Source organism: Cyprinus carpio, chromosome A21, assembly GCF_018340385.1.
Source record: "Cyprinus carpio isolate SPL01 chromosome A21, ASM1834038v1, whole genome shotgun sequence".
NCBI lineage: Eukaryota > Metazoa > Chordata > Actinopteri > Cypriniformes > Cyprinidae > Cyprinus > Cyprinus carpio.
Genome location: NC_056592.1, coordinates 19212135 through 19236394, shown reverse-complemented (window position 1 = coordinate 19236394; position 24260 = coordinate 19212135). Strand labels below are relative to the sequence as shown.

The following is a 24260-nucleotide window of genomic DNA, read 5'->3' as shown; positions in this document are numbered from 1 at the left end:
AGAAATAATTCTTATTAACTCTGCTATTATTTTTGATTTTTCAAACTGCTAACACTTTTTCAAACTGCAGGCACTTTATGTCTTTACTGTGTGACCAAAAATAGAGGATTATCTGTTTCAGCTGTTTGATCGAGTATTGATCAAGTAACAGAACTTTTAAAAAAACTTTTGCTGATAATTTACTCACCCCTAATACCTGTGAAATCATTTAAGAAATTTCCAAACAGCAAACCGTGGGTCACAAAATCACTCAAAATTCTTCTGTCAAAAAGAAATAGGGCCTTCAAAGAGGGAAATACTGTAGAGCATTATATGCTAAAAAGAGAAATTAAGTGTGAAATAAAGAGGGCTAAAACAGTTTATAAGGAAGATCTGGAGTTCAAATTGAAAAATGGAAATTTAGGTTCTGTTTGGGAGGGGATGCATTTAATTACAGGTCAGGATAGTAGGAAAATAAATAATAGAATTAGTTTGAATGGATTCAGTTCAGATGCAGCTTTATCAATCTTTATATGAGATTTGATACGCATGATTTTAAATTAGAAATTGAGGATTTGAAAAATAAGTGTAGAATAAACAGAGATAATGTTGGTGTCCCTTTTTGTGTAGGAGATGTGATAACAGTTTTTAAACAATGTAAAATCAGGAAGGCTCTGGGGCCTGATAATATAGGGTGTCGTTTACTTAAGGAATGTGCTGAGCAGTTAGGACCAATATTTTATGACATTTTTGCCTGGTCCCTAAAAATACAAAAAGTACCTGCACGGTGGAAGCAGTCTACTTTGATTCCATTGCCAAAAAAGCAGAATGCACAGTTATTAGATGATTTTAGACCTGTGGCGCTTACATCCTTAGTGATGAAATGTTTAGAAAAATTAGTTAAGAGACAAATTATGCATAAGACTGAGAGTTCTCTAGACCCTCTTCAATTTGCGTACAGAAATAAGCGAGGCATAGAGGATGCTGTCGCAACTCTCTTACATTTAGTATTTCAGCATTTAGAGAAGCCGAAAACTTTTGTTAAATTACTTTTATCGATTTTTCATCTGACTTCAATACCATTCAGCCACATATTTTAATTGACAAACTCATTAAAGAATTTGGGTTGGATTTTTATTTGGTAGGCTGGATTTTAGATTTCCTTGTGCAGAGAACACAGAGAGTCAAAGTAAACGACTGTTTCTGAATTCTGAATGGTTGGTGTCCTGTCGCCCCTCAAGGGTGCGTACTCTCTCTCCCATTTGATTTTGTACACTAATGCGTTGTAAGAGTATTTTTGAAATAGGCACATCTTAAAATATGCTGACGACTCTGTAAAGCTTAAATTGTGGTTGAGCATTTAACTGTTTGGTGTCAGAATGCTTTTTTACAACTTAATGTTCTTGAAAACTAAAGAGATGACTATTGATTTATAGATTGAGGGATTTAATTGATGATATGAAATAAGTATTATAAAGTGCCAGAGTGTTGAACAGTAAAAAGTATTGGGTACTGTAAGATTAGAACTGACATTTTCTGCAAATACTGATGCTTTGTGTATAAAAGATTGTATTGCTTAAGAAATTGAGGTCATTTAAATGTGGATAAAACATTGTGCATGTTTTACAGATCCTAATATTGAGTCGTTTTTATCCTTTTCATTGTTGTGCTGGTTCAACTCTCTGAATGTGAAAAATAAAAACCGTATTGAGAGGATGGTAAATCAGGGAAACAAAATAACAGGGAGGAAGCAGATGGCTATGGCTCAGTTATCCCATAGACAGGTGTTGGGTAAAGCCGAGAACATTTTGTTAGATGATTCTCACCCCTTGTATTCTGAGTTCCATCTTCTCCCGTCTGGTAGCCAGTATAGAACTCCGCTTAGTAAAACTAATCGGTTTAAAAATTCATTTGTGCCCTCAGCTGTAAAGCTTTTAAATTCTAGGTAAATTTTTTCGTGTATGTGGGTGTGACATTGTTTTATGTGTATGCTTGTTTGCTGCAACCAAATTGCCTTCGGGAAATGAATAAAGATTAACTGAACTGAACTGGTGCCTCATATTCATTGGAAACAGCACAGCCGTCCGCCGTGCCATTCGGCATGAGCAGCGGTCCACTTTGGCATATTCTTGCTAATTATGATTTTTTTTTCATCGATACTGAAACACGTGTGAACTACAAAGCCTATTTTACCTAATGAGTAATAGTTAAGCTTCAAATGGGCAACATCACGAATATGGAAACGTTTGGATTTGAATTATCCATTAGAATTATATATTTTACATTTTTGTTCTGTTCTGATAGTTAAATTTAAAGGATTTGTTTTAAAGTGAGGGGAACTAAAAATATCCTGTTGGTACATTATAAAATTATTAGGCCTGCCGTTATTATTTCTGAATGTAATAAAATTCAACTTAGCTTATACATGACTTATATGTTTTTAAAAAAACATTTATTTATTTTTAGTGTGTTTTTTAAAAACATGCAACAAACGAAAATAGGCGATTAATCATTTAAAATGTGTTACTGTGGGTTAACAAATTTACATTATAGTATAGGCTACTTACCAACAGAGTCTGGGCCTAATCTAGGCTATGTTGTAACCATTTAAGTTTCGTGTATGTTTTTATACAGTTTTTTTTTTTTCTTTTTTTTTGAAATATAATCAAATTATATTGTTAAAACAAACCCCCTTTAAAAAAAAAAAAGAAAAACTTGTGCATGCACATTCACTATGTATCAAACCTTATCTGTGGACAATTAAAAATGTTTGATATAAAGCTTGTATTTAACATGCACTGTGACATTTTACCTGTTTCAATCAAATTATATTGTTAGTTTCATTGTAACATGCAATCAAGGTCTTCGGAGACTATACAAGATACAAGTTCATTTAGGCTATTTAACATGCACTGTGACATTTTACCTGTTTCAACTTATATACTCCTTGAGATTTTAAAGTCAGTTTAAAAGTATTGAGATTCAAGTTAAATCTAGGAAAAAAAGCTTTAAATTGCTTAAATTAATTCTATGAACTAAAGTAGCCTAACTTAAAAATATGTTATCATGACTTCTCATCATATTATTTTTTACAGCGTGATAACGAGCTGTATTCATTTTCCATTTAGGAAACCAAGCACCCACTTTTTTCTTTTTTAAATCTATTATTCGCTCGAAAATGTCCAACAAAGGGTTTTTTTGTTAGTTTTTTTGTTTTTTTGAGGAAGGTGCCACTGTCAGGGGAGTCAAACATCTCGGTTACGTATGGTAACCCTTGTTCCCTGAAGAAGGGAATGGAGATGTCATGTCGGTGACCGACTAATTGGGATATCGCAATTAGTCGGTCACCAATGTGACGTAGAGAGTGACCGACTGAAAGATAATTACATTATCATTAGGGTTGCCAATTAACTTCAGAAATGGAAAATAAGGGCTAATTGTGATTCTTTCTCTTTTATTTTTTAAGAAAATAGTGTTTATTCTTGTAGAAAATAAGTATTTATTCTTTAAGAAAATGAGGGACAGAATAAGGGACGATCCAAATATTTGTAATGTACAATAAGTTAGGCCTATATCTGCCTGCAGTTAAAAAGTTATCAGAAATAATCAGATTCATTTTGCTTCACCCATTTATGTACAATTATTAAAATAATAATAATAATAATGTCATACAAAAAATGCCATCGGCCTGAGTAAATTTTACCATTATAGAATTGCCTTTACAAGGGTAGTAATTTAGGAGGTGAAAATACTGTAAAATATCATATGGCATGGGATTTTAAAGCATAACAACTGAAGGTATATGAAACATTAGTCAATAAAGCATTTTCTTTTTAAATGGGACTTAAAGTTTTGAACTGAAATATTATTTCAACTATATAGCCTGTGAATAAATAAAGTGCATACTTTTCAATGAAAGAACACTTAAAGAGTGTAGGTTGCTTCTGGTGTTTGGATTTGTACTTCAATATAATGAGCTCCAAGTTTAAGAAAAGCCTACAGTAGGTTTTTTTTTTTTTTTTTTTTTACTCTCGATTTAACAGCATTAACTTACAGTGAAATACGTCTTCTTCATGTAAACTGAATGTTTTCCTGCCTTGTTAAATGTTGGGCTCATGATCAATAAGCTGCATTCGCCCAAACTGATTTTGTAAAATCAAAACTTGCGGAAGGTGAACCTGGGTCAGTTAGCGCGAGTCAGCTGACGGAGGATTTCGCTTGGTCTTAAAGCCTTCCTCAAACGCCTACATTCACAAATAACAATGATTTTCGCAAAAAGAATGATAAATTATCAATTGAGAATTTGTAATTATTATGGTCTGGTGAAAATAATAATATGGGCTGCGAGAAAATAATGAATAAAAAGAGTAGGGCTGCTGTGAGTGCAGGCAGCATATTTCAACCCAGTAACATCTAAACACCCCGTTCCTCGCAGCCAAAAAACAGACCGAATTCAGTTCAGCTGGAGGGGGTTGGGGTTTGTGGTTAGTTCTGTATAGCTTGTGGGGGTTGAAATAAAGGTGTGAATCTCTTGCTCTTTATATGGACAGTGTCTAATGAGGGTTTCAAACTTGCAGAGCAGGTTTAGGCAAAGTAGGACAAATGGTTTGGCTTTTGTCATTTTTGCAACTGCAAAAAGAGTATTACATTACAATATAATAGAGGTGAAGTCAGCTTAAATGGGCCACGTTTTGGAAAATGACTCATAATAACTGAATATATAAATTTTAAGAGGTGCTACAACCTTATTTGGCCCATTTTACCTGATAGCCCATTTTAGCTATTTTTTTTTCTTTTTTTCTCAGCAGAGACGAGGCGGCTCTGACAGAGACAAAGAAACTGGCGAAAGAGATGCACATCTGCCAAAGAGACAAAAACATTTGTTCTTAATGAATTTGTTGCTTTGTAGCTACTATTTTCAGTTTTGCACTGTTTTAATTGTTCGCAGCAACGCTGCAGTAGTTTTGGCAATACAAATGTAAAAATATACTGCAGTAATAAGAAACTGCCCCGGGACATCATGTAGGCCTAATTATTTTTAGTTTCATTACTGGGCAATTCGTTACTGATGTGACATTCACAGTCAAAACCTGGGGCCAGATTCACGAAAATCTTCTCAGAATTTATGCAAACACGTAAAAAATGATTTAAAAACTTTAACAGAGATGTTTAGAGGGTATTAAATAGGTCTGCCCCCACGTAAGATTTTTAATAGTAGTCTGCCCCCCACGTAAGAACTGAATAGTTGTTCATTTAAGTCATTATACAACTAATCGCACATTTATATTAAATTATCTATAATCCATAATGAGCATATATTCCGCGCTCAAGCACATGCATTAAGTTTGCCACAAAGCACAGGTAGAAGTAGCCTAATAATTGTGAAAAAGAAAATTTTAATAACTTATTGATAAACAAATGTTTTCTTGTCGGCTGCAAGTTGAAATTCACAGTGCTGACTCTCATCTCCACAGTATCCTGTACACGCCTTTAAAGAGAAATGCAACCTTCACAGATTACATAATGCTTTCGTTTTGAATTGGTTCGTTTAAAAGAAGACATTTCAAGCTTTCTGTAGATATAAAAATTCATATACAATAAAAATTCAAGTGATCGAGAGGGCACCTCCCTGTCATGCATACACATTAATAATTTTCGCACAAACACTTGAATATGAATAATAATAGAGCACATTTTTTTCCCCGGTTACAGTACGGGATCCGCATTAAAAAAATAATCTTAACAAGTCTACAACTGAGACAGATGCCATTATAACCTGTAAATTGAAGGCTATTTGATGTTTTAAAATGATCTAAAGGCCGATGTCACTCCAATTCGTTTATCATTAGTTGTTTTTTATCAAGATTAAACGGATGCATGACTCTTAACTTGTTTTAATAAATCTCTTTTGCATTAAATAATAAAGATATAAAGCAGGTTAAGTTAAATATTATTTTACAAATAATTATAAAATGCTATAGACTGCGTATAAAATGGAAGTTTCACATTTTGCATATGAATTACAAAGTTAATTATTTTTTACATGTAATTATCCAAAATAAAAACCAAACAAGATTTGTAATGAAGATAAAATGTGTAGACAAATAAGAATAAATGCTGCGCGCCGCACTCAGCATCATGCGCACAAATCTTGCACTTTAATATTTTGAGGAATATGATACACACCAGCATTTAAATGCAGCTGCATTTTTTTATTAATTTTTATTCAATTGAATGAAAGCAAGTAAAGAAGGCTCCCTTTAAAATCACTGAACTTGTCAATTAATGAAGCTCTTTTTTACATCGTGTGCATTTTGTTGATTATAATGGGAGAACTTGAGTTTAAACGTGAGGACGTTTTATTGATCAGTTCATTCTTTAGAGTTTCAAGGATTTAGCTAAATCGTGCAGGTTTAATTTATTTGTTTCTTGTTTTAATTAGGCCTAAATAATGGGAGCGAAATTATACAGTGCCTCACGTTTTACTAAAATAAAGGAAATCATTTAAAAACACGCAACAATTTCTTAATCAGTGTACAGAGATTTTTTTTTTCCCAAGAAGTTATCAGTCAAAATAAAGGACCGGTAACGAATAACAAAGTAGTGCATGACAAAAATGCATGCTTTTATTGTTTTATTGTTTTATTAAAGGAATTTTAAAATATAAATTTAAAATGTTTTTGTGACAAATATAGGCCTAATATGTGAGAATATTGACATTTTGCATATAAATCCATGTAGCCTAGGTCACTAAAATAGGCTACCACTTGTAATGCTCCAATGTAAAGTAAACCACCATTTCTTTAGGATAATATAACACATAAATTCATATTATATAAATAAAACTGCACACCTATTAATAACTGCCATCTTAAATGGTTTTGGAACATGACCTAGAGATAAAGATTAATTAATAATATTGAGAAGAGGCTCTTCTGCTACAGGTAACAACTCTTTCAATAGTTTAGTGGGAATGGGATTTAGTAAACATGTTGTTGGTTTAGTTGTAATGATTTAGTTTTTATTGATTTAATATTTATTTATTTATAAATTTTATTTATTTAGTTCTTGTCCTATAGTTGTAAAGTTGTAATTGTTCTTTAGGGGCAGTAACAGAGGCTAGATCATAAAACACAGTCAAATGTTGTACATTTACAATTGTATTTCTAATAGTTTTAATTTTCTTGGTGAAGAAATTCATAAAGTTAATACTAAATTATGATGGAATATTCAGTACAGGTGATTTTATTTGTTAGTCTGGTGACTGTATTGAATAGATACCTTGGATTGTTTTAGTTATTTTCTATGAGTTTGCAGAAATTTTCGGCCCTAGCTGCTTTTAGCGCCTTTTTGTAGTGAGATATGCTTTCTTTCCATGCAATTTTAAACACCTCTAAGAGAGTTTGTTTCCATTTACGCTCTAGGTTACAAGTATTTCTCATTAGAACCTGAGTATAACTATTGAACTAAGGTGCAGTATTTCTTCTCTCTAACCCTTTTTAATATGATGGGTGTGAGTGATCTAATGTTTAGGAGCTCAAGCTTCAGAAATAATTTTTGTTCACTTAATTTTCTGGTTTAATCACGATCAGATTTTTTTTTCTAAAACCAGCATTCACACTTACTCAAAGAACCGCATTAAAGGGCAATCACACCAAAGTTTGTTTTAATCAAACCAAACATGACATAATAATGGCACTCTTTTTGAATAAGATGAACAGTTTCACTATTAGTAGGGATGATGCTGCTTAAACATTTTGAGAGACACCTGGAATTCACACAATAAGAAATTAATCCTAATCACAAGAGCGTTTTAAGGACAAATACCTGGTCAGTGTCTTGAAATACAACATCTGAACAATATTTGAGGCGTGGTATCCATAGTATAAGCAAAATAATTGACGTAACTCCAGTACGGTGAATTATTAGAAAATAATTCAATGGCCCATAGTCAAATATTCCTTATTTATTGCTCTTGATATAGTAATAATGTTTGTTAATGTTGATAAATAGAATACAAAAAAAATTTATTTGGAAAAATGACTCATATCTAGCCTGACTTCGTCATACTCATATTCTAGGCAGAATGTGAGTCTGATACTGCTCCATTGCACTTGAATTATGGGGCGTGTCTTAACCGAACCAGTAAAAAAAAAAAAACTCTGCACTCAATTGGATAGACCTACAACCAATCAGAGCAACGCAGTAAGTGACGTATGTTGAGCGACGCATAGTTGTCAACAGAGTTCAACTGCACGCACGCACGCTGGAACTGGAAGAAGTAGGAAAGTAATGAGTGTAAACGATCTTTGCCGCTGTTGTAAAAAGCACAAATAACATTTTTGAGAGAAACACAAAAGGTGCATGTATATACGAACAAGTTCTCTGTTTAGGATTAGATCTCGACAATAATGAAAATAAATCTTATATCGCATTTGTCGGCCCTGTCTCAACTTTATTACACGGTTGCAACGCGACTTGACTAACTTTAAAAAATGGAAAGACGACGAAAGAGACAAGGCTGAAGAAGCGTGTTCATCTGAGGCTTCAGAGAAAAGAGATCGTGAGCCTACCCCTTCCAAGACGCCCTATCTTACGTAACCGCAGATAGCCTGTCCATCATCGATAAAAGCCCGCCCTGGCAATTTGATTGGCTCGGCCTTCTGGGAGCCGAGCATAATTTTCTCCTCAATGGATCGAGTCCAGACCGAACTTCCCGTCCAAAAAATGTTGTGGGTGGGGTTCGGGCTGGCACCCAGGCTAACTCATATCCTGACTACACAGACAAAACAAACTTTTTATAAACAAAGTTTATAAATTAGTTTTATGCATTTTACACATAAGAAAATGAAGCCTTCACACGCCACATTTTTAGCAGCATGAAAAACTGTTTTCACATTTCCCTTCATTGACTTTAGTCTAGAACGAGTAACCACACTCAAAAAAATAAATGAATAAAAATACATTTTCACATTATAGATCACAAAAGTTGTCTACATTGCAAAATAAACCTCTTAGTTTGTCTCTGCACTTTGTTGTTTATGATGAGAATTAGCTAGAGTGCACATTCAGTTCATTCAGCATACTGAACAAAACTGGCATTTTCAGTGGTGACTAAACGCCTTTGATTGGCCATTGCATTCATTCACTCAACAGAAACGTGTGATTGGTTATAATGCTCAATGCTCCAAAAAAATGTGTAAAAACATTTATATTTTATGCCACAGTCAACAATTTTCATTTGATTTTCACATTTCACTTTAATCAGAATATTTTGCCCCTTTATCTTCTCATTAATTTTCAATCCTGGTGCTAATGTGTTTTTGCTGCTAATATGGTACATTCATCAAGTACCATATTTAGCCTATTTACCCACTATTCATGGGTACAATCTGGAGCTGATGTTACTGACAGGCTGATGTTGCTGTTAACCCTCCTTCTTATTTTCACCATATCGGTTTTACAAACATAAATCATGGTTTTCCAGTAAACGCATTCAGTCTACCATATGCTATCAGCTCATCAAGGATAATTGAATAGTATTGTCTCTAAAATCTAATTGGTTAAGCCATGGACAAAGTTGTCATCATTTTACACCCCTAATAAATGTATTTATTGAACATGTCTTTTGTTATGCATGTTCTTCCTGTCTCTACGTGGGTTTCCTCTGGGTGCTCCAGTTTCCCCACAAACCAAAGACATGCAGCATAGGAGAAGTGGACACTATAAATTGCCCGTAGGTGTGAATGTGTGTGTCTGTGAGCCTTGTGATGGTCTGGCCATCCATTAAGTGTATCCCCCGCCTGTGGCCCGAGATGCTGGGATAGGCTCCAGCCCCATACAACCCTGCAGAGGATAAAGTGATATGGAAAATGGATGGATGGATGTCTTTTGTTGTTATATTGCTGTTGCTAGCATTTTATATAAGCAGCGAGAACTGTGTCACTATATTACAGTGCTTTTGCCAGATTAAAGGAGGTTTCAGGCATTCACATTTACATCATTTGCTTTATTACATTATTGGCATACAGTTATGGTACATATCTTAAACATCCTGTTGGATCTTGATCTGTTTGTCTCTGTTTTGCAGTTGCACTGGGGCGAAACCAGCCCCTGAAGAGAGAGAAGCCCAAATGGAAGAGCGACTACCCAATGACTGATGGGCAGCTGCGCAGCAAGCGTGATGAATTCTGGGATACGGCACCGGCTTTTGAAGGCCGCAAGGAAATTTGGGATGCACTTAAGGCGGCTGCCCAGGCCTTTGAGAGCAATGACCATGAACTTGCTCAAGCCATAATTGATGGCGCCAGCATAACATTACCACACGGTAAGAGGCACACGTCACAGATGCTGGTAGACCAGCGTGTTTTGTAGCATAGTAATACATACTATGATTTCTCATTATGTATAAAGCTGGTTTTATCAACATTTTTATCTTTAATTCAACAAAACAACATCCATTCAAACAAATAAAACAGGGAAGGGGGAGCAACAGACAAATCAGTATTTTTACAATCTGAAAGAAGAAGAAGAAGAAAAAACACATTTTTATGGTCATTCCTTTATATAGTAGGGCTGTCAAATGATTAATCAGGATTAATCACATCCAAAATAAAACTTTTGTTTACATAATATATGTGTGTATACTGTGTATATTTATTATGTATATATAAATACACACACATGCATGTATATATTTAAGAAGAATATGTTATGTTTATATATTAAATATATTTATATATAATATAAAATATAAGAATATAAATATATAAATGTATATACATGTAAATATTTTCTAAACATATAATTTATGCGTGTGTATTTATATATAAATAATAAATATACCCCTGTACACATACATATATTATGTAAACAAAACTTTTATTTTGGATGTGATTAATCGTGATTAATCATTTGACAGCCCTATTATATAGTCTATAATTTTGGAAGAAAAACATTGCCATGCATCATTGGTAGAAGGTTTAGCCTTGTTAATGTGCTGTTGTACATTCACAAGTCACTATTATAAAGAGGCTATGAATCCAAAATGTTTTTGCACACATGTGCGGAGTAAACCAATTTTGTATTATTGTCTTCTTTGCAGCTGTAAAACCAGCAAACAACATTCTCTTCTTTAATGAAGAAATTTAGAAAAGTACCTGATGATACCATGTTACAGATATGACAGTTATAGGTTTATTACAGTTTCATTTTAAACCTCTTGTAAGGAGTTATGTATGGTCTATGGATGACTTTGAAATGGATAAGATGATGAGCCTAGTTTTTAGAAGTTAAGATTAGACCACACCCTCTCCCAGTCGACCGATAAGTCAAAATCTGTTAATTCACAATTCCATATATGTGTAATAGAAAAGAGGCTTTGCAGTGTGATCATTAAGTTTGCTGTATATTAAAAAAACAGATTGGCAAAAAAAAAGGATGGTGCAATCCAATCCCACATAGGATGAGAGGAAATGGGGATGCCCAGTGAAATCCATAGGCCTTGAGAGCAAAACGTAACTGAAAAAAGACAAAATATGATGATGCTGGTAAGCAAAACTTAGTTCTTAGTTCTTGAAATGAGCAGAGTCCTTGGTTATCATAAAAGTCACCACATGTGTTTATGCCCAATGTAGACCAAGAGGGTAGGACGAATAGCTGATTTCCACATAAAAAATTAAAGTTGTGCCATAAGGGTGTGTTGTTACAAAATTTGAAAGGTCCTCCCATCAGACGTTCCACTCTTTTGCAGATCCTAATAGAATTGGCCACAACCGGGCTAAATTAATATTTATCATTTTTATTTCCTGTGCTAGCAAATAAAATGTCTTGGAGCCTTTGTGGTTTAACCTTGTCAGCTTCAATTACTCTCCATGAAGCTTTAGATTGAGGATCAACCCAAATATGAAGAGCATAAAGTTGGAATGACAAATAATATAATTCAAAATTTGGTACAGCCAGTCCTCCTGTAAGGATGCTGCAATGTGACAATTTTTATTCTGGGTCATTTACCATTCCAGACAAACTGGGAATGTATGGAATTGATCTCCTTAAAGTAACCTGGAGGAGGGGAAAGCAGCAACATAGAAAAAAGAAAATTAAGCAGAGGTAACATTCATTTTGACTGTGGAGATTTTGCCTTGAAGAGAGAATTTAAGATTATTCCATCTTCAAGTATCACTTCTGATCTTGAATAAATGTTATTAAAATTGTTTCTGGCAATTTTATGAATGTCTTTATATATGGTAATACCCCAAAAAAAGAAATAATCTTTAATAGGAATGAATGAGGGGATAGGAAAGTTAACTTTAACATTGTTAATGGTCAAATTCCTTAATTATACCGGTTATTGACATATCAAAATGATCTAAATATAATATAATTTCAGGGTAAAATGTAATAATATAATTGTGGTCATGAATCTTAATAGGTGGAACGTCAGATTTGCTAATGGCTTGTGCTAGTGGATCAAGGGATAAACAAAACAGTAAAGGGGAAAGTGGATATCCCTGCCCCCTTCCACCTTGTAAAGGGGACAGTGGTGGGGGTGGGGGGGTAATATTACCAGCTAAGACTGATGCCTCAGGTGAGTGGTAGAGGGTCTTAATCATAGAAATGTAATGTCCACCAAAACCAAAACACTGCAGAACATACTCGACTGGAAAATTAAATGTATCAAGCATGAGTGTCCCTACCACATCCCATATTTCTAAATATAATTCAGGAGGAAGGCAATCTAGGCCTGGTGACTTGCCCTTCTGAAGGCTTTTTAGTGCTTCATGGAGCTCCTCCAAACTTAACAGGGCCTCCAAAGAGTCTTTATCAATCTGTGTGATCCGAGGGAGTTCAAATTTGTCCAAATACGCTCTACAAACTGACACATCAAAATCGGTTTCGGCTTTGTACAGATTTGTGTAAAAGCCTTTAAATATGTTGTTAATTAACATAGGATTTGTGGTTACCTGGTCATCTGAAGATTTTATTGCACTGATGTATGCCTTAGACTATCATTCCCTCAACCTGAGGGCCAATAAGTCTCTCCGATTCGAAATCATACTTTTGCCTTGTCCTATGTAAAATAATATCTGCCTTTGATTGTGAAAGTAAGTCATATTCCTCTTTCAAGGAGGACAATCATGTAGCTCGCTGATCAGAAAAAGTTTGTTTTTGTAAGTTTTTTTTAATAATTGGATCTTTTTTTCTAATTGTGTAAACTGGCAGGTTTTCGCTTTGGCAAGAGCAGAAGAAAAAGATATACAGAATCCTCGTATTGCACACTTCGACATTTCCCACAATATTTGTGGGTCTACATCACAAGATATATTAATTTCGAGAAACTCCTTTATATGATTGTTTAGCAAATTAATGAATGTCTGATTGTTTAGTAATGATGTCTTAAGACGCCATCTAGGGGCCTTGCTCTTAATGTTGGCAAGGTGAACATTACATAACACTGCAGAGTGATCAGACAATAAAATTGGTAATATAGAGATAGAAGAATAAGATGAAATTAGAGATGGGCTGAGAAATATCTAATCTATCCTTGAGAAAGTCTTATGTCTATTAGAAAAAAAAGTGATGTAGTATTCTGGAGTCTCCAAAGATCGAATACATTAAGTTCAGCGATAAATTTATTCAATAATTTAGAGGATGGGTTACCTGTAGTATCAGGGTGAGATTTATCCAGTGCAGGATTTAAAACAGCATTAAAATCACCACCCATCGCTAAAGGACAATCAATCTGCTCAAGTAATATATTTGAAATATTTGTGAAAAATGGCCGGGCAGTAAATGGAGACCAGTGCTAACCTGTCATTTTGTATTTTACAGCGTATAAAAACAAATCTACCTTCATCATCAGTCCCGGTATGTTCAATAGTTAAATGTAACCTATCGACTATGATAAGCATCCCCTTAGTTTTATTATGAGCACAAGAGAAGGCTGCCAGTTTGTAATACTTGTTTTGAAAATGTGCCACATCGCATTGTTTTAAATGGGATTCTTCTGTCAGGGCACAGGAAATCGATTTACGTTGCAAATATTCTAATATCCGGGTACGTTTAATAGGAGACCTTAGGCCATTCATATTCAATGATAAGATATTCAGAACCTGCATTGTGTGCTCACAATGTCAAGATTATATCTACGTGAAGAGAAACAAAAGCAAAACCATACTGCCAGTGACATGTAAAGGTTAGTATGTATCCTAGATACCAATCCACCTAGATCCTTTTAAAAGAGAAGCTAAATAAATAAAAGTATTGATGTCTGTTGAAGGGCATAGAAAAAAAAAAAAAACAAGAAAAAGGAACAACAAACAACTATGTACAAAAGCCAAAGCAGACTGCACATTTCCGAGAGTGTAGGTCTGCATAAACAAAAGAAACAAATGTTGATGCGTGACCAGTCCACTTCAACACATGACATGTCCCTAAAAGGCCGACTGAACCAAAAGCTTAGAGATTGAACCTGCTCTCCTTTAGCCTGAAAAATAGTAATAATAAATAAAATAAAATAATTATTATTCAGAATAGTGTTGTCACGGTACCAAAATTTCAGTATTCGGTACCGATACCAGTGAAATTCCACGGTTCTCGGTACCAATTTCGGTACCAAAGCAAAACACAAAAATATGCTAATTAAAAAAATACCACACTTTTTATCACTACAAATAAAACCAATGGCATTCTTTATACTTATTTACAATTGTGTTTAAAGTTTTTCTACAAGTAATATAATTATGAAAAACAGTAAACAAGTTTCACCCAAATTTAATTTGTCTTTTAATTAATGACATTTAAACACATTTAATTTTTTGTTAAATAAAGGGGATTTGCTATTAAAATTAAAACATGGAAGAAATATTGTGTGATTTATTTCTTTAAAAAATAAAGTTTTAATATTTTTTTTCAATAGTAGTAGCAGTATCACATACATTCTACTAAATAATAGTAATATTTCTAGCACAATGCCTTTATGTAAAAATGAACTTTTATTTTAACGGGTTGCAGTGTTTCCCACAGCCTTTTCCCACCCCGCACCCATATATACGTATATATTCAAATTAATTTTCCGCCAGCAGGAGGCGCTTTAAGAGCGAGAGAGATACAGGATTCTCCGGTGACGGCTGCAAAGCAGCGCTGAGCTCACAAACGCTGCCTTATCAAGCATTACATGCAAAATGAAATGAAAATGAAATCGAAAATTTTCTAAATACAGTTGGTTTCCTTCTGAAATACAGTGATATAAAAACACCCGCATCGGTTTTGATTTTTAAACGTGCAGTGCTCATGTTTATTCAATGAAGTCAGACCTTTTGCTCTGTAGTCAAACTTGAATGAGGAAATCCAGCAAGGGTCCAGTAATGTCCTTCAGGTGGGCCAGCACCAGTTTTTACTCAAATGAAACGGTGACCACATGACTTGTTAGAGCCACAGAACCAATCTGGTGATGTCTTTATCCTTTATTCTTTAAGAAACAATAGATGTGAAATTATTCAAGTACTCTTGAAGAAAACCGCAAGTGTTTGTTCTTTTCAAGAAACGCATAAGGGATTCAGAATAAGGGACTCCATTATAGAATTGTGACTTCACACTTCTCAAAAATAAAAACAATTGTAAGAATAATTTTAACAACATAAAAAAAAATATAAATTAAATACAAAAATATACAAATAAAAAATTAAAACTTAACACCCTGGTACTGTGACATTTTCATTTTTTTAGTAAACTTGTACCATTATAGAATTGTGACTTCACACGTGTAATTTAGGAGGCGGAAAATACTGTGAAATTACAAATGGCATGAAATTTGAAAGCGTAACTGAAGGTCTATGAAATGTCAGTCAATCAAGCAATTTTTTTTTTTTTTTTTATGGAACTTAAAGTTTTGGAATAAAATACTATTGCAGCTATAGCCTTTGAATGAATGAAAATGTATATTTTTCAGTTAAAGAAAACTATTTAACAGCATTAACTTACAATGAAAGACGTCTTCCCTCGAGTAGATTAAATGTTTTCTTGCCATGCTGGATGTTTGGCTCATAATCAATAAGTTGTTTGCATTCACCCAAACTGATTTTGTAAATTAAAAAAAGCAGACAGTGAAGGGTGCAGTTAGTGCGAGTCCCGCTCGCTGTGAGTCCCGCAGCCGGCAGAGGATTCCGCTTGGTCTTGAAGTCTTCTACAAACACCTATGTTCACAAATAAAACAATGATTTGCACAAAAATAATGATTAATTATCAATTGAGAATTTGTTACTGAAATGGTCTGGCGAAAATAATAATATGGGCTGCGAGAAAATAATAAATAAAAAGAGTGGGGTTGCTATGCAGGCAGCCTAGGAACAGCCTAGTTCAACCCAGTGGCATAACAACACTGGCCCTCATGGCCAAAAAACAGACCGGCCTACCAGGAATCCTCCCGGTGCTCCCGATTAGTCAGTCCGGGCCTGCCTATGAGCCTGTGCTTATATTTACTCTAAGCTACACAGCATTACACCATATTTTATATTTGAAACATTTAACAGGTGAGCAGTATTGTTTATATAATATGAATCATGTTATATTATCCTAAAGAAATGGTGGTTTAAAACCGCTGAAAACGGATTAATAAACGGATTAATAAAACGGCTGTTTAAACTTATCAACAAAGTGCATAAATCACGCGTGCAGATGGCGCGCGCACAGAATCATTCAGCGCGGAAATGTACTACAAAGTGCATAAATCACGCGTGCAGATGGCGCGCGCACAGAATCATTCAGCGCGGAAATGTACTGTACTCTTCAAGTAAATAGTGTTTGTTCTGAAAATAAGGTCGCACCAGAATAAGTCACGTTCCAAATATTTGTACTGTGATTCCTCAATAAAATAGCTTAGAAACTGAAAAGTTCAAGCATATATTTCTTAATAACTAAATCCCACAGTGTCACTACTAGTAGAGAGACGCTGCCATGTAGAATTAATTCACACACGCAATCGCTCTAACTAATGCATTCATATAAATGTAATCTTTACTGTGCTACTTTATCTATATCTGATTTAGAACGAGCAGAAATCTGTGAGAAATAAAACGACCCAAAGACAAAAGAACTGATAAAGTTATTGGAGCAATAGCCATGTGGGCAGCACTGTGTAATATGCCATAGCTGTGCACACAGCTCCAGACTTCCAGAATTAGTTCATTAATGAAGTCATCAGCGACTAGTCAACCCCTAAAGTGTACACGATGTAAAAAAAAAAAAAAAAAAAGTTTCATTAATTGACAACTTGATTTTAAAAAAGAAGCCTTCTTTACTCGCTTTCATACAATTTAAGTAAAACTCACAAAAAATAAATAATAATAATAATAATAATAATTAATTACAATGAAAAATAATTCATTATAAATCTTTGTAATGCATATGCAAAATGTAAAAACTGCACTCTTATTCGCAGTCTATAGCATTTTATAATTATTTGTACATTATTTAACTTAACCTGCTTTGTATCTTTATAATTTAATGCAAAATAGATTTATTAAAACAAGTTTATGAGAGTCATAGATATGATAAATCTTGATCAAGAACAACAAATGATAAATGAATTGGAGCGGCATCGGCCGTTAGATCATTTTAAAACGTCAAATTTACAGGTTATGCATCTGTCTCAGATGTAGACACATTATTTTTAATGTGGATCCAATACTGTAACCTAAAAGAAATGTGCTCTATTACTATTCATATTCAAGTGTTTTTGCGGAAAATTATTAATGCGCATGCATGACAGGGAGGCGCCCTCGCGATCACTTGATTTTTTTCCTGATAATGAAATAACTTAAAATTGGGATGCCTCACTTACATGATTGATATATATTGATGAGAGTTAGCACATGAATTTCATCTTGTAGCCGACAAAAAAACAGTATATTAATAAATTATTAAAGACTCATGAGCAGAAACCTTTTTATTTTGTCATTTGAGAAGCGTGTTTCCCCTCCTACAGCGAGCTGTTGGACGTGGTTTCTCACGCGGTGGGTAAGCTGGGACTGAATTGGGAGGTTGAGAAGGCCGAGGCCCAACCTTCATCGAAGCTGGACGACCGTTTTCTGACTAGTCGTACACCTGCGCAGCCCCGAAGGCCCTTGCCTTTTTTTTCCGGACCTCCACCAGGAGGTTTCGAGGTCCTGGAAACAGCCTTACTCGGCGCGCATTACTAACGCTGCAGCTGCGGATTTCGCCACCATTTCTGACATGGCGAACCGTGGCTATGCAGCGATGCCTCTGGTGGAAGAGACTCTCGCCGAACATCTCGCGCCTAATTCGGCCACGGTATGGAAGTCTCGTCCCCTTTTTCCTTCTAAGGCATGTCGAGTCACGTCCAGCCTCATTGGGAAATCTTACATGGCTGCAGGCCAGGCGGCCGCATCGTTCCACTCTATGGCGGTCCTTCAGGCCTACCAAGTGGCTTATGTAAAGGAAAAGGAACTTGACGAGGGGGAGGGTTATCCACACCCGAGGCTGTGAAAGAGCTGCGGCGAGCAACGGATTTGGCGCTACGCGCTACCAAACATACTGCTCGAGCAGTGGGCCTTTCATATGGCTGGATTGATAACGGTTGAGATTTAGACACATCTCTGGCTTAATCTCACCGACATCAAAGAAAAGGACAAATCTTTTCTCTTCATGGACGCCCCTGTTTCTAAGGACGGTTTGTTTCGAGAGGCAGTCACTTTGGTGGTGGAAAAAATTAGGGCAGCGAAACTTACAATCAGCCGATGAGAGTTTAGCTTCCGCCAGCTGATATAATCGCAGGCCCAGGAGAATCATGAACGGCGCAGCGTGCCCGCAGCGTTCTCGACTCAACCTCTCTCTCACGCCAACTGAGTTGCCTCAGGTTGAGAAGAGGCTTCACCTATGGACTCCCCGTTTTCTGACTGTCGTAAGGATTGGCAGGTCCTAAGGCTTTTCCACCGGCTCCGCCAGCGACAGCAAAAAAGGGTAGACCTGAGCTCGACGGCTAATGCCTCTCGTTCTCGTGCCCCTAATAGCAGCTCATGATATTCTCGCTGCTTGCCAGGGACTGTGCCCTCCACTAGAGAGCGCTGTTGGACCGTTTTTGCGCATCCAATCCTCTCACTGCAGTCCCCACGCTCAAACATTGACTGTCTCGCCGCAAAGGGCGCTTCGAGCAGCATTGGATCGAGCTACCATGTCGAGCGTTCCCTCAGACACTCTGCGCAATTCAGCCTACAGAATCCGAGGGATGGTTCAAGGGTCTGGCAAAGACGGCCCATTTATGACGGCTCACACAGCCGCCGCTTTTTCGCTAGCGGCAGAGCCCGATGTTCATCTTGTTGGATTAATTCCTGCCGTGGACACGCTTCAGGATTATACACAACGAGACGCAATGACTTTGACGCATGCACTTCCCCTGCTTACGGACGCCGCGAGCCTTCCGTGCCCGGACATTTTAACGTGTATGAAAACATTGCAGAAGGCGGAAATCTTGAAACCACTGACGTTATTTCGGGCCGCGTGGGAACGCTTGCCCGGCATTTCACAATGGGTGTTACGCACAATTCGTCACGGATACACCATTCAGTTTCGAAAAGGCCCGCCTCCTTTCCGTGGAATTCTTCCAACGGTTGTGAAGCCAAAGGAAATCGCGGTGCTGCGGCAAGAGATGTCAGTTCTGCTGAGCAAAGGGGCTATAGAAGAAGTACACCCCTCTCAGATGGAGTCAGGTTTTTACAGCCGCTATTTTGTTGTACCAAAAAAAAGGCGGTTTGCGACCCATTTTGGATCTACGCCGTTTGAATCTTGCAATCAGGACGAGCAAATTCAAGATGTTAACGGTAAAGTCTATTTAGTCTCAGATTCAACCAAACAACTGGTTTGTCACGATCGATCTGAAGGATGCATATTTTCATATTCAGATCATCAAGAGACACAGGAAGTTCCTCAGATTCGCTTTAGAGGGCAAAGCGTATCAATACCACGTTCTTCCCTTTGGCTTAGCCCTGGCTCCCCAAACTTTTTCAAAATGCATGGACGCAGCTCTGGCCCCGTTGCGGCTCCAGGGCGTTCGCGTGTTGAATTACTCAGACGATTGGCTGGTGTTAGCACAATCGCAGACTCAAGCACACTCTCACCGGGATCTTGTGCTGAATCATCTAAACAGCCTGGGCTTATGCACGAATTTCCAGAAGAGTGTTTTAATTCACTCTCAACGGATAACCTTTCTGGGAATAGACTTGGACTCTCACGCGATGACAGCAAGACTATCTCTCCCGCGTGCTCAGTCTCTCGCGTCATGCATGCGTCACTTCAAAGTAGGTCGCACAGTGACGGTGAGTTTGTGCCTCAGACTTTTAGGTCTAATGGCAGCGGCATCCCCTGTAATCTGTCTGGGCTTACTTCATATGCGCCCATTTCAGTGGTGGACGAAAAGCCGGAACATTTCACCCCGTTGTCTTCCGCATCGGACGATTTCGGTGACACGGAGATGTGTTATGTCAATAAGACAATGGATGTCAACCAAATTCCTTCTAGCTGGAGTTCGGCTGGGGATTTGTGCTTCCCGAGAGACTGTCACGACGGACGCGTCTTTGACCGGTTGGGGAGCTGTTTGTCAAGGACGCCCAGCTCATGGAGTATAGACGGCGACACAACACGGTTGGCATATAAACAGGTTGGAATTACTGGCGGTTTTTCTAGCTCTCCAGTATTTCTAGAATCTGCTGATCAGCCGTCATGTCCTAGTCAGGTCGGACAACATAGCAGTTGTGTCGTATCTGAATCATCAAGGAGGATTACGCTCTCGCTCCATGTGCAGGCTGGCGAGAAATATTCTTCTCAATCTTCAGACAGACTCTGGAGCAGGGGGAATGGAGGTTGCACCCCCAAACGGTAAGCCTTTTATGGCAAATATTTGGAGAAGCAAGAGTGGACTTATTCGCGTCAAGCATGTGCCCGCTGTGACTCTATGGCCCTCCATCGCCCCTAGGCTTGGACGCGTTAGCACACAATTTGCCCAGAACCAGCTTGTATGCTTTTCCCCCAATTCGTCTAATTCCAGCGGTGTTATCAAGGATACGGCTGGACAGAGTGGAGCAGCTGCTGCTGGTGGCTCCGTGGTGGCCCACACAGCCGTGGTTTGCGGATCTGGTCAGTCTGTTAGCGGGCTCTCCATGGGAGATTCCCCTCAGACAGGACTTACTATCGCAAGCACAGGGAATGATTTGGCACCCAAGGCCAGATCTATGGAAGCTGTGGGCGTGCCTCTGAGCAGAGTGAGTTAATATGTCCCGGTCTTTTCTGTTGAAACCACCGAGACTATAATGAATTCTAGGGCAGCTTCTACGAGACGCTTATATGCTTTTAAATGGAAACTGTTTTACAGCCTGGTGTGGAATTCGTAATATGGGATCCGGTTTACCTGCCCAGTGGCTTCAGTACTGGAGTTCCTTCAAGACCGTTTCTCTGATGGAGTAACGCCAGCCACTCTGAAAGTTTACGTGGCAGCCATTTCAGCTAACCACGTGTATATATATAGATGGTCCTTCAGTGGGCCGTCATCCACTGGTCTCTCGTTTTATACAGGGTGCGCGACGGCTGAGGCCTTTCCGCCCTGTGCGAGTTCCTTCATGGGATTTATCCATTGTGTTGCAAGGTTTATCAGGGCATCCGTTTGAGCCCTTGGAAACTATACCGGATAAAATCCTGACTTTAAAGACAGTTCTTCTTGTGGCTTTATCCTCCCTCAAGAGAGTTGGGGATTTACAGGCTGTTTCTGTTTCGCCCTCATGCATGGATTTTGCACCAAGCTCTGTGAAAGTATTGCTGCGACCGAGGCCTAATTATGTCCCTAAGGTCGCTTCGAACCCTTTTCACTTTCAACAAGTGATCTTGGAGGCTTTACCCCCTGCAGAGGCGGGGTCAGGAGATCTGAGTCTTTGCCCTGTCAGAGCGCTGAAGACTTATGTTGATTCGAACAGCCCCATGGCGTGAGTCTGACCAGCTGTTTGTCTGTTTCGGACACAAGAATAGAGGCCATGCTGTCACAAAGCAACGTATGTCCCATTGGCTGGTGGAGGCAATATCTTTAGCCTGTGAGGTGCGCGGACTCGCTTCGCCCTTAGGAGTTAGAGCTCATTCCACGAGAGCAGTGGCTTCTTCACAGGCTTTTCTCAGTGGATCTTCTATGGATGTTAACTCTGCTGTGGCAGGATGGTCCTCACCGAGCACTTTTATCAAGTTTTACAGTCTGGATGTGAGGACGGCTCCTGGCTCCCGGGTTCTCTCCGCTTGAGCAGATACTTCCTTGGATCCCAGCTATCAGGTACGTCAGGCGTTATGGTATAGGGTTCCCATACGGTGACGTCACCGGCAGCATCGAAGTGACCTATGAAAGGGAAAACATCTCGGTTACGTATGTAACCACGTGTTCCCTTATGAATGAGATGCGCGGTCCCCGGCAGCGTTCCATACCTTGACGTATTCAGTGAAATCTGAGCGGCGGTGCCGCAGCACTCAGGGTATTTGAAGCCGTACGCATAGGATTGCGGTGGATGGTATTTGGCCAATAGGATTGGCGGGATGGTAATAGGGCTTCAGACATTCGTCACACCGAGAGGTGTTCCCATACGGTGACGTCACCGCAGCATCTCGTTCCCTATTCAGGGAACCGTGGTTACATACGTAACTGAGATGTTTCTCTGTGTTGTTGTGGTCAGATATCAACGCGGAAGAGTGAAAGAAGCATGTGACATGATGACACGTTGTCTTGTTATGAGACACAAAAGATTGACAAGGCCATGGACGAATCAGGGTTTGTCTGAGTAACAGCACGAACACGGAGGAGTGCACACACTGAGACAGTGCTGAGAGCGGCTAATTATCATCAGATCGCGTAAATCAGTGGAAAATTAATAGAAATTATGATTCTGTCAGAAGAAATATGAAGTAAACATGAGTAAATATATCTATATATCTCAATGTACATGCATATTTGGACTATAATCCCTTATTGACACTGTTCAGTGAATCTAGGTGAACACAAATAAACTGCTGCTGACGTGACTGAATATGAATGTGTGGTGAATTTCTATTCAAAATCTCTCCAAATATACTATAAATTACTGTTACTGCAACAATGTTTTATCAACAATATTTTAATAGGTGGTCAAATATCGAAACTAGAGTCTTTAATCTTTCTACTGATTGCACAGTTTGTCCAGAGTGTGATGTTTAACGTGCTGTGAAAGTGAAACAACAATAATCTGGGATCGCTGATGATCCTTGACCGCAAAGGGGTAAATACCCTCTAGAGTCTAGACCATAGACTGTATAAAAACATGGACGTAGTGTCCGTGATGTCACCTGTAGACTCCTGAAGAGCGTTTTTGAAGCTCAGAGTGTGCAAAGTAGGCCGTTGCCATCTTGGCAGCACGTCTCCGCATGACTCTCCCGGATAATCGAAAATGGGCAAAAAGGCGGGAGCTGGTTGCTGAAGCCACGCCCACCTAGCGCTACAGCAGTGTCAGCAGCGGCAATCCACCTGTCACTCAAGTGGCCATGCCCCTAATTATGCAGAATTTTAAGGCTTAATATAATTTAAACGGATGAGTTATAAAAAAAATTCACCCCCCCTCACAGTTGTCAGGAAGGGCAAAATTAGCTATATAGACCAAAATAATTTTTTGAACCAGGCTGTAAACATGTTTTTTTCTTCAAGCGGCCTGTCGATGAATTGCAGTTTTAGTTACTTCCTTGTTGGCTTCACGAGAGAGAGTGGGACGTTGCCACTCAGTCTAGACATCTTTGTTAAAGTTTTTAAAGCATTTTATACGCGTTTGCATAAATTCTGCTTTCAGAACGGTCCATAACGAAGAGATGACACATCCTTAACATTGATTTTTCCTCTGAAACACAAAAACGAAAATTTAAATAAAATTTATATTTTATGTTTTGTGAATGGTCAACCCTTCTCCATTCTGCAGATATTGTTCTTCTGGTTTGTACATTGTAAATCACAGAAAGTCTACAAAATATGTCTCCCAAAAACTCTGTCTTTCTTTTTTTTTTTTTTTTTGTCATATCCATAACGCATGTGTATTCAAGTTGTTTCCACTGTTATGAAGAACAGAATGAAGTGATTGCATTGATGCCTCCGTGCATTAATAAGCGTGCTTCAACTTCCACTCTCACGCAAAAGCTAGATATACGCCTAATAGTGCACTTTTAAGGCTAAATTGATCAAACATGGTCGTCACTCAAACAACAACAACAAAACTTGAATT

General features: G+C 37.8%; 1 protein-coding gene across 1 annotated transcript in view; it reads left to right on the top strand.

The window, feature by feature from the left end:
* ubtd2 (ubiquitin domain containing 2) overlaps positions 1–24260 on the top strand; it is a 93683-nt gene that overhangs the window by 34367 nt on the left and 35056 nt on the right. The window contains exon 2 of the mRNA XM_042711198.1: positions 10070–10306. Within this exon, the coding sequence (XP_042567132.1) occupies positions 10070–10306 (237 nt within the window). The remainder of the gene's footprint in view (positions 1–10069; positions 10307–24260) is intronic.